The sequence below is a fragment of the Eutrema salsugineum genome, unplaced genomic scaffold (genome assembly GCF_000478725.1).
Source record: "Eutrema salsugineum unplaced genomic scaffold, Eutsalg1_0 scaffold_9, whole genome shotgun sequence".
In the NCBI taxonomy this organism is placed as follows: domain Eukaryota; kingdom Viridiplantae; phylum Streptophyta; class Magnoliopsida; order Brassicales; family Brassicaceae; genus Eutrema; species Eutrema salsugineum.
The window spans coordinates 6,804,831-6,818,299 of NW_006256342.1; the positions used below are offsets into that span (position 1 = coordinate 6,804,831).

General features: G+C 42.2%; 1 protein-coding gene across 1 annotated transcript; it reads left to right on the forward strand.

The window, feature by feature from the left end:
• Positions 1 to 10,878: 10,878 nt before the first annotated feature.
• LOC112085099 lies at positions 10,879 to 11,988 on the forward strand. The gene has a single exon (XM_024154019.1). It carries the CDS (start codon positions 10,879 to 10,881, stop codon positions 11,986 to 11,988), a length of 1,110 nt encoding a protein of 369 aa, XP_024009787.1.
• Positions 11,989 to 13,469: the final 1,481 nt, after the last annotated feature.

Sequence of the window (13,469 nt, forward strand, 5' to 3'; positions counted from 1 at the left end):
CTCTCTCAGTTGACACTATCTCCCAAAGATTCATGCCATTAACCGGCTCCATTGGGTTCTCATAACATGCCCTCAACTTCTCCATTGTAAACCAATCAGATATCAACTTCTTCGGGTCTTGATCAACATTTTTTTCAAAACAAAGTGCAGAAACTATATGACAGCAAGGTATACCACTAACAATGTACATCCTGCATTCACAGTTCACCTCACCTCTTAAATGGACCACAAACCTATCGTTGAAGTATCCTACCTCGTATTTACCTAGTCCACAATGCAAAGGTGTGCAGTTCTTGGCAAGCTCTATTTGTTGATCAAGCAGTGCCTTCGCTCTAGGAGTGTAAATACCCCTACCATTAAATGCTTCCTTCCTTTTCTGCTCATTGGATACCATCACTCTTCTTCTTATCTCCTCAAGCATTTCAACAACAGGTTTTGTCCTTGCAATACGAATAGCTGCATTAAATGACTCTCCCAAGTTGTTTTCCACTGCAGCTACTCTTGAATATTCGTCAAAAAAAGCCCTGCACAAACAAAAACAAACAGCAACAAACAATAAGATAATCAAGTTTTCCTATGCATCACCAGATATCATAAGGCCGTAATGAATGAGAAAAAGAATAACAGACCTGCTGAAGCCTTTTGCATTCACCTTCAAGGCTTCATATGCATCAACAGATAGCAATTTCACTGCTTCCATCTTCCTTTTAAAAGATGCCATGTAATAGGCATCTGCAGCACCCCAAAATAAATCCTCAAACTCAGCACCACTATAATTCTTCTTCCAATTGTGGTACACATGGCGTGCACATAGTCTGTGTACAGCATATGGAAGAACTTCTTTAACAGCACCTATCAGACCTTTGCATTGATCACTCATGAGTGTCAAACCGTTGCTGCTTTCAAGCTCTAAATCGTCTATCAAGTGCTGAAAGAACCACTTCGAGTTATCAGTAGTTTCAGCATCGACTATTCCCCAAGCAAAAGGAAACATTTGGTCATTAGGATCTCTTCCACATGCTACTAACAGTTGACCCGTCTGTCTCCATTTTAAGAATGTCCCATCTATATGTATCATTCTTCAACAAGCTTTCTTCCATCCATCTTTTAATGCCTTGAAGCATACATAAAATTTTTGGAAAACACCACCAGAAACCTCAACTTCGACTGTTGATCCAGGGCTTGTTCTCTTTATCTCACCAACATAGTCATGTAATCTAGCAAATGACTCAGCTTGTTCATCATCGAAAGTTTGCAAGCAGCGCAGCCTAGTCCTCTCGCATATAGTCCAAGGGACATTGATGTTTTTCTTTTGCAATTTGGCACATAACTGATTGGCTGAAAATGCAGGATTTACTCTAAACTCATCGATGAACAACTCAGCAATCCGTGCATTAGTCAGTATGGATACCTGTTCTTGCCATGTACAATCATGCTCTTCCTGCAAAGCTCTAATCATGGGCCTAACACTAGTACTATTAATGGAACAAGATATCCTCCAAGGACAAGCTCGATTTGAACACACAGCAACAACTCTCTGGCTATCAGACTTGAAGAACGAGATATCATACTTCTTCTTCACCGCATAGTTGAGAATAACACTCTTAAAAGACTGAAGCGATGCAAACTCCTGCCCAACCTCAAACTTCTTACACTTCGTTTCATCTCCTCTTTCAACTCTTGGTTGATTATCACTGCTAAAACGGTCCCATACTGGTACATCCCTGTCCTCATTCAAATCAACTTCATTCAACCCAACATAAGCATCATCTTCATTAACCCCAACATTACCCGAATTACCATTACCATTACCATCTTCAGCAACATTACCATCATCTTCTTCATCAGAGCTACTATCACTCTCATCAGAACTACTACCACTACCAGAGATATTATCATTATTATCCTCAACCTCATCATCACTAAAAATTCCTAGATCACGACCACCACGGCTAACCAAATCTGGATCATCTTCTCTAACTATAAACAAAGTTAACGCACCTGAAGCAATGGCATATGAAACAGCTCGTCGTAGCCCTTCATCATCGATGATATCTATCTTCTCTGCAGGAGCTTCGGGTGCAAACCATGCCATTTTCTTCATGTTGTCTTCGTATCCAAGCTCTTGTAGTAAGATTTTTACTGTCTGCATTGAGAATCCGAAAACCACTTCTCTACCCATTTGATGTGGCTCTCCACCCACATATCCATCTTCTTTCGACCAATATCCTCCGACGACAAGAAATAGATCAAAGCTTTCTGGTTGCTCACTGCAAAATAGAACGACAACTTATAAACCTATAATCTAAGATAATTACATAACGAAAACAACTCATTACATGAAGAGAACTCTAACCTCATCGTTGGAATCATCGACAGTCAAAAGGTGGGATCGCAAAGAAAGAAATAAAAACCAAAGAACCCGATTCGAACACACAATCGAACCCAGAATCGAACCCTGAATTGAACCTAAACAATATTCCCGAAAGCCCTCATCATTCCCCTATGAATTAAGAAGAAATCGAACCCAGAATTCCCAAATACAAAGAACCCTAATTTTAATTTTTCCCCAAATCGATTTTAGAGAAGTTCAATTTCGTATTTTTTTTGGAGTCTAAAACGGCAACTAAACTCTAAACTGCATACCGTTTTTACACAACAAAACGCAGTGTTTAGTTTCACGTCTGTTTTTTTGGATGCCGTCGTGTTTTGCCACATCATCGATATATAAGAGGATTGTTTTGCGGTTTGACCCTAATGTGATGGATTAACTTGCATTTTTTTGAGGTCATGGGTTATTATGCAAAAAAATTTAAGGTGAAGGTTTTTTTTGCAGAAAACCCTATTATTAAGTATAGATTTATTATTGAATTAAAATTTAAAATCAATTAGTAATAATTAATTGAATTGCCCATATATTTTCTATATTATTTAGATTTTATCCAATATGTAAAATATTCTAATACAAAATATTTAGTCATCAGTAAAGGAGAAAGGTCACGTCAGCAAAGAGAAAAGCGATTTTGGAGGCGATCAGCAAACCTAGGGTTACTCGAAATTTTCAGCCCACGCAAGGGCATGGCGGCGCCAGAACTGGAGGTTCCACCGCCGGAGGGAGGAGAGAAGACGGCGGCAAGGAGTTCTGAAAGAGGGAGAGAGGAGGGATCTATTCTTCCTCACTCAGCTGATGGGTCGATAAAAATTATCATGGAGAAATGATCGGATGTGGAGATAAGATCGAGGAAGGAGGTGGAGACGCCCGTGGAGGGTTCCGTTGGTGGTGTTAAAGGATGCGTTGTTGTAGGTAAATCGTGGTCTTCTGTTGCGGCTGAAAAGTCGAGGCTTCAGAGGTACGAAGTTGTGGTGGAGGAGGTTGATGGTGTGGAAACGATTCGTGTTCCGGATTGCGTTTTCGAGAATGCCCCTCCTCTTTGGGAGGATTGTATCGTCGGAAAGTTCGTTTCGGCGGCACCTCATGTTGACTTTATTCATATGACTGTGAATAAAATCTGGACCTTGGGAGACAAGTCAAAAAAGGTGGACGTGTTTGTAGTTGATGAAACTACGGTAAAGTTTAAGATCCCTGATGCTTCCATTAGATCAAAGGTTTTACGGCGAGGTATGTGGAGCATTAAAAACGTTCCGATGATGGTTTCAAAATAGAGTCCCGTGGTGGAGGAATCACAGCCGGAAGTAACGGTGCTTCCCATGTGGGTGGTATTGCGAAACGTCTCACGTTCTATGTTCACTTGGAAAGGGTTAAGCTTCTTATCAAGCCCTTTGAGGGAGCCAAAGAAGCTGCACCCAGATACCTTGTGGGCTAAAAATTTCGAGGAGGCCAGGGTTTTTGTGGAGGTGAATCTCAAGCAGAAACTTCCAGAATGTTTCAGCTTTAAATCGAGCGCTGGAATGGATACAGTAGTGAATTATGAATTTCCGTGGCTGCCTCCTAGGTGCACTTTATGTGCCAAGTGGGGACATGTTTCGGCGGATTGTAAGGCTCAGCCTGGGGATATATTGATATTACAACGTACACCGGCTACGGCTAAGGATGTTTCTGGTGAAGTCTTGAGAGGAGATCAAATTGTGCATGAGCAGACTCGCTCTGTTTCGACGCCACAACGACATGTCTCTCAAAAAAAATCGGTGACGCACAATGTGGAGAGTCCGTCAGGAAATAAAGAGTGTGATCTACCTGATAAGGGAGTCGAGAGTCTAAAGGACACTCCTACGACGAATTGGGAAAATGTCAAGTCTCCTGCTCGTGCTAGTAGGAGTTCAAAGCAAAGGATTGCGGATGAGGTTATTGTCTCAGCATCTCGGTTTGTGTCGCTCTCAGGGATGGTTTGGGTTTGGGAGATGATGGTGAGGATGGGAAGACTTCTAGTGAAGAGGCCGTACCTGATTCGCAGGATTTAAATTCGACGGAAACAATGGAGAGAGAGCATATGGTATCGGAAGATGAGGACCTGTTGCATGGGGAAAATCAGGATTCTGCATCAGTGGAGGATGAAGCGATTAAACTGACTGCAGGAGGAAGAGTTTCTCTTCCCAGAGAGTCAAAGTCATCACATAAGTTTGTTCAGCCTATTACATCTTCGCCTTCTGGGAGTTTAGGGAAGAAGAAGAGGAATAATAGGAAGAACAACAAAAAGAAGCCAATCAAAACTAACCAAAAATGTCTGGTTTTTTTCTGGAACATTAGAGGTTTTAACAAAAAAAGGAAACAAAAAGTTGTGAAAAGTTGGTGTAGGGAGCAGAACTTTTTATTTGGGAGTCTCTTAGAAACTCGAATAAAAGAATCTAATGCAGAGGAGGTAGTGAATGAGGTATTCCCAGGTTGGTCGTTCTTGAATAATTACGAACATCATCGACTAGGCAGAATATGGGTAGTTTGGTGTGATTCTGTCAGACTAACGCCGGTGTTTAAAAATAATCAAATGATATCGGTGCTGGTGAAGTTACAAGATAGAGATGATGAATTCTTGTGTTCCTTTGTTTACGCTTCGAATTTTGTGGAGGATAGAAGGGAGCTATGGGCGGGTCTTAGAAGCCACTTTGTCTCGCCTATCTACAGGAGAATGCGATGGATGGTGATGGGGGATTTCAATGAAATCCTTTCCATAGATGAGCACTTTGTTCAAGGTGCTTCGATGGGTTCATTGGCTGGAATGTGGGATTTTCAAAAAATTATTAGAGATGGAGATTTAAGTGATATGGGCTACCATGACCCTTGTTTCAATTGGTGTAATAAGCGGGAGGATGGTTTAATAAGCAAAAATCTGGATAGGTTGCTCATAAATGATCGCTGGCTTGATAACAATCCTCGGTCGTATTGCGTCTTCGAGTCCGGTGGGTGTTCTGATCACCTTCGTTGCAGGTTTCACTTAGATGGAGAGGTGTCTCGCTCGAAGCGGCCTTTCAAGTTTACAAATGCCATTGCAAAGATGCCACAGTTCCAGGAAGCATTGAAGGATTATTGGGAGGGGACGGTGCCTTTGTATCAGTCCACATCTGCGCTGTTTCGCTTTTCTAAAAAGCTAAAGAACTTGAAACCGGTTGCAAGGAGGATCTCCAGAGATACGTTGCAAGATATCTATAAGAGAGTGAAATCTAATTATGAATTATTGTGCTCCAAGCAAGAGCAGAACTTGCTTAACCCAACGAGTATGTCACAGCAGGAAGAAAGTGCAGCTTTCGATCGATGGGAACAGTCTGATAATCTCGAAGAAAGTTACCTTGCGCAAAAAGCAAAGCTTAGTTGGATAAATGTGGGCGACAAGAGCACAAAAGTGTTCCACCGAGCGGTCAAGATAAGAGCTGTACGAAATAGTATTAGAGAATTGCAGAGGCAGGATGGATCTGTGATTACAGGGTGCAATGAGATTAAGGAGGAGGCGGTAAATCATTTCCATTCGTTTTTGAACCATCGGCCAGCAGATTTTCAAGAAGTTAGTGTTGACGCGATAAGGGAGTTACTTCATTATCGCTGTTCACCTGTGGATCAACAAAATCTTACCATGGAAGTCACAAAAGCTGAGATCAAAGCTGTGCTCTTTGCGATGGCAGCAAAAAAATCTTCAGGTCCAGATGGTTATACAGTGGAATTTTTCAAGGCAAGTTGGTCGGTAATTGGTCAGGATCTTGTGATTGCTATTCAATCCTTTTTCGTTAAAGGGTTTTTATCGAAAGGGGTCAATTCGACAATCCTTGCGCTGATTCCTAAGAAAGAACAAGCTAAGCATATGAAGGACTATCGCCCGATTGTTTGTTGCAATGTGCTTTACAAGATTATTTCCAAGGTCTTAGCGAATTGTTTGAAGCAAATTCTTCCTCAGTTTATTGCTCCAAACCAATCATCATTTGTACAAGATCGTCTTCTTATCGAAAACGTGCTTCTTGCGTCTGAACTGGTAGCTGGGTGTCATCAAAATTCGATTTCGCTGCGATACGCTCTGAAAATTGATATCTCTAAGGCGTTTGATTCGGTAGAGTGGAGTTTTCTTCTTACGGTTCTAGAGGCAATTGATCTTCCGTCGGACTTCATTCATTGGATCCGATTATGTATCTCGACTGCCTCTTTCTCGGTTCAGGTGAATGGTGATTTAGCTGGTTATTTTGGTAGTTCTCGAGGTTTGCGGCAGGGCTGTTCTCTTTCTCCATACTTATTTGTTATTTGTATCAATGTGCTCTCACACATGTTGGATAAAGCTGCTATGGAGAGGAAGTTCGGTTACCATCCTAGGTGCTCGAATACTAGACTCACTCATCTTGGGTTTGCAGATGATCTCATGATCTTTTCGGATGGTAAATTATCATCGGTGGAAGGAATTGTTGGGGTGTTTGAGGAGTTCTCGACAATATCGAGTTTACAAATAAGTTTGGAGAAATCTACGGCTTATCTAGCTGGGGTGGCGGATTCAGTTCGTAATGAAATTGGACAGCGATTTCAATTTGAGATTGGGTCTCTTCCTGTTCGATATCTGGGTCTCCCGTTTCTCACAAAGCAAATGAGATCCTTAGATTATGCTTCGCTTATCGACAAGATCAAGAGCAGGATTGGTACTTGGACAGCCCGTAACCTCTCTTTTGCGGGTAGATTACAGCTTTTGTCCTCTGTTGTCACGAGCCTTGTCAATTTTTGGATGTCAGTGTTTAGGTTACCAAAGGGCTGTATCGAAAAAATCGACAGTATATGCTCTAGTTTCCTATGGTCTGGTCCGGATCTTAATCCGAGGAAAGCAAAAATATCTTGGGAAAATGTCTGTAAGCCAAAGCAAGAGGGAGGTCTTGGTCTCAAAAATCTCAATGTGGCAAATGAGGTTAGTATTCTGAAGCTTCTGTGGAGGATCTTGACAGCTAAGCACTCGTTATGGGTTCGATGGACATCGGTAAATCTTCTGGGAGGTGGCTCCATTTGGTTAAATCCACATCCAACAAATCAATCTCCAGGTTCCTGGATGTGGAAGCAAATTCTTAAAAGTCGAACCTTGGCTGAGAAATTTTTAAGAGTTGATGTTAAAAATGGTCGAATGGCGTTATTTTGGTATGATAGTTGGTCATCATTGGGTAATCTCTTATCAAATTTTGGTGCCAGAGGCTGTGTTGATTTAGGAATCTCTCATGTTTCAACTATCGAGGATGTGATTTTTACGCATCGACGGAGGCGACACCGAAACCAACTGCTAAATAACGTTGAAGATGAGATTGAAGCTGTTCGTGCGAGGTATCGCGAAACAGAGCCGGATGTCTATTTGTGGAAATCAAGGGAAAACGTGTATAGAACCTCGTTTAACACCAGCACAACTCGGGACCTGCTTTCTCAGCATTCGCCGAAGGTTCCATGGTTTGCTGGGATTTGGTTCAAACACCACACGCCTAAATTTGCTTTTATTGTTTGGTTAGCCTTGCATAATCGCTTATCTACCGGTGATCGTACGCGAGCTTGGAACTCAAACGCACAAGTGGATTGTGTGTTCTGTCGTCTACCGGTTGAAACACGTGATCACTTGTTCTTCTCTTGCCCTTACTCTAACAGGGTTTGGACGAATCTAGCTAAGGGGATTATGCCTCATGATTTCTCAACAGAGTGGCAGACATTTGTTGACAGAATCTCGAGAGCTCAGAGGAACAAGGTGGATCTGTTCATAGTTAGATATCTCTTTCAGCAAACCATCTACGCAATTTGGAGAGAAAGAAATGCTCGTAGGCACGGTTATCCTCCTACGACTGGATCAGATTAGTCAAAGTTATTGATAAAGGGCTTCGCAACAGGTTCAGTTCCATACGTCTGTTGGGTGATACCAGATACGATGATGGATTGCAAAGGTAGTTTGGATCTCGGCCAGCTTTGCGAAATTAAGCTTATACAATTAAAAAACTGTGTTGTAACTAGTTTTTATGCCTTATCGCTTGCATTTTTGATGTAGAAACACTGTTTTTTTTTTGGTTTGAATAAAATTTAACATTCATTCAAAAAAAAAAGAATATTCTAATACATCTTGAAAAGATAGTAGCTCATCTAACTATTAATCTTCATAATAATTCAATATAAAATTAATTTCAGACTAATTTAGATTAGACCGATTTTAATTACGATCATACATTTTTCATGAGTCCGATCAATTTCGATTATGATTGATCAATGTGTGCTCTGATTTTGGTAGCATATTAAATAGAAGTTTATCATGGATAAAAATCAAATGAGAATAACTGAATTGGCTCATCTCCTTTAAATTCTATTTAAGAAATTATTTATTGTAAAAATAAGATTTCTCTCACGCTCACATGTACATCTGAAATGTGAACTATTGTTAAAACAACATCCACACAAAAACTCTAATACTATATCAAATATAAACTTATTATTGGTTTCTAACTCAACCCAATTGAGTATTAATAAATTTATATTTATTTTGTCCATTTCACACTAATCATACTTGTTTCATTTATTTGTTCGACTTGTTTGATCGGCACGACTCAATATACCATCGTTATTTGAACACAAATCTCCACAAAACCGCATCTCATTCCTCGTTCAAATTGTAGTCAAAATCGAAAATTGCTAATCAATTAAAAAATATCCAAAAACTTGCATAAATTCGAGTTATGATGCAAAAAATTCTTAAATAAAAATAAAAATGAGAATATGTGGGACCCCGAGAATTCCAGCCGTTCACTCTACTAAACGAAGATCGAATCAGTTAGAGTGGGAAAGCTGTTAGGAGGCGGGACCCACTTTTTGCTGGGAAGTTTGTAGACAGATTTTGTTGTTCCCTTCCTGTGGAGCACGTCTCTCTCCTCCTTTTGCCACGTGTCTTCTTATATTACACGCTGTACACTCCTCCAAACTTCCAATCTTTGGATCCATTTTTACTTTTCTCAAGTGGACTAAAAATACGCGATTTATAGCATATAGTCAAATGATTTTGCGTTGACTGAAAAACATACACAAAAATGTCTAAAACAATAGTTCAAATTTGAAAGGTATACTAAAAAAATGATTGATAGATTCAAAAGTATTTTGTTTTTCCGAAAGCAACCTCAAATAGGTAAGGAAAAATTACATTTTCATTCTACAAAAAGTAATAATTTCGAGTCTGATATAAACATTTACATATTTTTTATTCACTAAAAGATTTTTTATGATAGCATGCTTATATTTGATAACATATTATTTTATATAGTATTAACATGTTATTTTATATAATATTAACATGTTATTTTATATAATATTATATCATCCTTTAACGAAAAATATAGTATTATATCGTTTATCTGATGACATTATCAAGTATGTATTCATTAATATCATATGTTATTTTACATGGTGGCACTAAATAGCTACAAAACATGCACGATCAGCAGCGATGATTTCATTAAGTTGCACCAAAAAATAATTTAATTTATTTACAATTTCGAATACATTTCACTGCAAAAAAGTTAAATACTTTTCGTTACAAAGTTAAATGTTGTAAATGAACTTGTTGGAGGTACGCTCCGTTACCGGTTCAGACTGGTTAAAGATCGAAATTGGACCAATTGATCTCGGTTTATAATAGTTTTAGTCGAAATAGGTCTGGCTTGGTAGCATAGTCTACAGGGAGATAGGCCCAGCGACAAGAGGCAATGAGAGTCGACGGGAAGCTCTAAATCTTCTCCTCGTTAATGTACTATAAATAGAAGGCTCGTTACTGTAGAAGGGATCTTTTTCGGACCCGGAGACATAAAGACCTCAATATAATTGTATCTAATTCGTCGAGAGACCTCCGAACTGAACGAACTGTAAACTCGAAACTTAATTAAATAAAATCAATCTTCCGAACTCAAATTACCGAACCGACCCTAAATAGTTGAGAACAACAATCAACAATTGGCGCCCACCGTGGGGCCGATTCGGTAATCGACCTTGAAAAGATGACAACTGACGAGAGACAACCGACCTCGGTCTAGGTCGGAAGTCACGTAACAATCTATGAAGACAATCCCACCCAGGTCGGAGAACATACAGGCGAAGATGTTCGCAGCTCTGTGCGACCTCAACCTGATGTGCAACAGAATAGAGCGGAACCAAGCTCGAGCGCTGAAGCCCGCCATGCGACGACAGCTGCCTTCGATCCAACCACACTCATGAACGCTTTCGCTGCTCAAATGCAGGAACTGGTCCGAAGCAACGATGCCAAATTCACGACTCTTACCGCACAGATCTCTAGTTTGCAACAAGAGAGTCCGCTTAGACGATGAAACCTCATCAGCGACTTTCAGGGAGAGCGAGACCCGCAGCACACAGCGGCACGGTCGGTAATACAGCAACAATTCGAAAGCCCATCCCAGCAAGCGCGCGCTCAGCCGACTGCGCGCGACCTAGAAATCGAGCGGATGCAAGCCCAACTGCGAGAGATCAGTTCTAAATTTCACCAAGCCACCAGCTCGGCACCTGAAATCGACCGCGTAATCCAGGAAGATCAGAAAACACCATTCACTTCCCGAATTACCAACGTTCCCGTCCCCAATCTAGAAAAGTTCAAACTGTGTTCGTATGAGGGAAACTCGGATCCAAGACATTTCCTCACGTCGTTCGGCATTGTAATCAATCGACTCAAGTTCACCTCGGCCGAACAGAAGGACGCGATCCAATGCCAATTGTTCGTCGAACACCTTGAAGGCATCGCACTAGACTGGTTCTCGAGATTGGAAGCCGACTCCATTGACAACTACAAAGAGCTATCGACAAAGTTTGCGAAGCATTTTTCAATGTTCATCGGACAAAAAACACGTAACCCCGAGCTGTGGGAAACATCACAAGGCGAAACCGAGTCACTCCGAGACTTCATGGCACGGTTCAAGCAGATTGTGGCACACTGCACAGTGGACGACGAAGCCTCCCTCGAAGCGTTATATCAGAAAACGTGGTACAAATCCCCCTTTCACAAGGAACTTCACAGGAATAGACCACTCACTCTGGAGGACGCGCTTCACAAATCAAACATTTTCATCCCGGAAGAAGAGGAGGAAGCCGCCAAAGATCGGCAGTATTCAGCGTCAAAGCCCGACCAAACCTTGGCTGTCAAAGAGAACTCTGAAACAAAAGCCCAGTCCAGCAGGCAGCGCGGGGTAGTGAACCAGGCCGGACCGTCAAACCACAAGTCAGGACGGCCACCAAAGTCTTGGAATACATGGCACAGAAAGGAAGATACACCGCTGAGTGAACGTTTTTGCGAGTATCACGAGCGATATGGGCATAGCACGGAGGAATGCCAGCATTTGAGGACTTCTTACTTCAACAGTTCCGCAAGGGGGAGGTCGCCACCGCGGATTTGCCTAAGCCCGGACCCCGACGGCCGAACCCGCGACAAAACAAACCCGGCAACCAGGAGACTGCGAAGGCAGCCGAGTCCGACGATGAGCAGACCACCCCCCCTAAACGAGACCGCGAAGCGCCTAACCGAGAAACGAACATTCCAAAAACCAGGAAGAAGGTCAACATGATCATGGGAGCTCTCGAATCATGCAACTACTCCGTCAGAGCACTGAAGGAGTATAGCCGGCAGGCATCGAGTGCGCAACCCCAGACAACGGTAGCCACTGTACCACTATTATTCACAGATGCCGACCTACAGGGAGTGCATATGCCTCATAACAATTCCCTCGTCATCGAACTTCAACTCAGAGATGTTGAAGTAAGCAGAATACTTATTGATACCGGAAGCTCGGTAAACGTCATATTCAAAGAAACGCTCAATAATATGGATTTCCTGGACTCCGAAATCAAATCTTACATGGAGTCGTTAGCCGGTTTCACCGGAGAGAAAACTAGAACAGTCGGAACGGTGAAGATACCAATCTATGTCGGTGGATCAGCACGGATGATCAAATTCTTGGTCCTCAACAAGCCGGCGATATACAATACCATTTTGGGAACACCTTGGCTGTTCGACATGAAAGCTGTCGCATCGACATTCCATCAATGTGTTAAGTTTCCGACCCTGTCAGGAATCTACACCCTCAAAGGAAGCCAGACCGCATCGCGATTGTGTCACCTTACCGAATGCAAACTCAGCCTTGCGCGAACATGCGTCATCAGCCCTTTTCAGGAGGACCACGCGGCCGCAGTTAGTCAGTTCGGTCCACCAAAGCAGAGCCGAGTCGAACAGGTCGGCATCGACCCGACGGACCCAGAAAGATGTGTCGGTATTGGGGCCAAACTTGACAACAACATTCGGGAAGCGCTCATCAGTTTCCACTAGAAAAACGTCGGAACATTCGCATGGTCCATCAGCGACATGCCAAGAATCAACCCAGATATCACTTGCCACAAACTAAATATCGATCCAACTTACAAAGCGATCAAACAGAAGAGACGCAAGATCGGACCCGAGAAAGCACGGGCAGTCAATGATGAGAATGAGAAATTACTTAAAGCCGACTCGATCACGGAAGTTCGGTATCCGGACTGGTTAGCAAACCTGGTAGTCGTGAAGAGAAAGAACGGAAAATAGAGGATCTGCGTCGACTTTACCGACCTGAACAAAGCATGTCCCAAAGACAGTTTCCCACTACCCCACATTGATCGTTTGGTTGAAGCGACAGCCGGAAACGAACTGTTATCTTTCATGGATGCCTTCTCGGGGTACAACCAAATACTGATGCATCCGGATGATCGGGAAAAAACTTCGTTCATCACAGATCGGGGAATCTACTGCTACAAAGTCATGCCTTTCGGCCTCAAAAACGCAGGCGCTACGTACCAAAGACTCGTAAACCGTATGTTCGCCAGTCAGCTCGAGACGACGATGGAGGTATACATAGACGACATGTTGGTTAAGTCTCTGCACGCCAAGGACCACATAGCGCACCTATCGACGTGCTTCGATATCCTTAACGAGTACAGGATGAAACTCAACCCCGCGAAGTGCACATTCGGCGTAACAGCAGGAGAGTTCCTCGGCTATTTCGTTACAGAGCGCGGT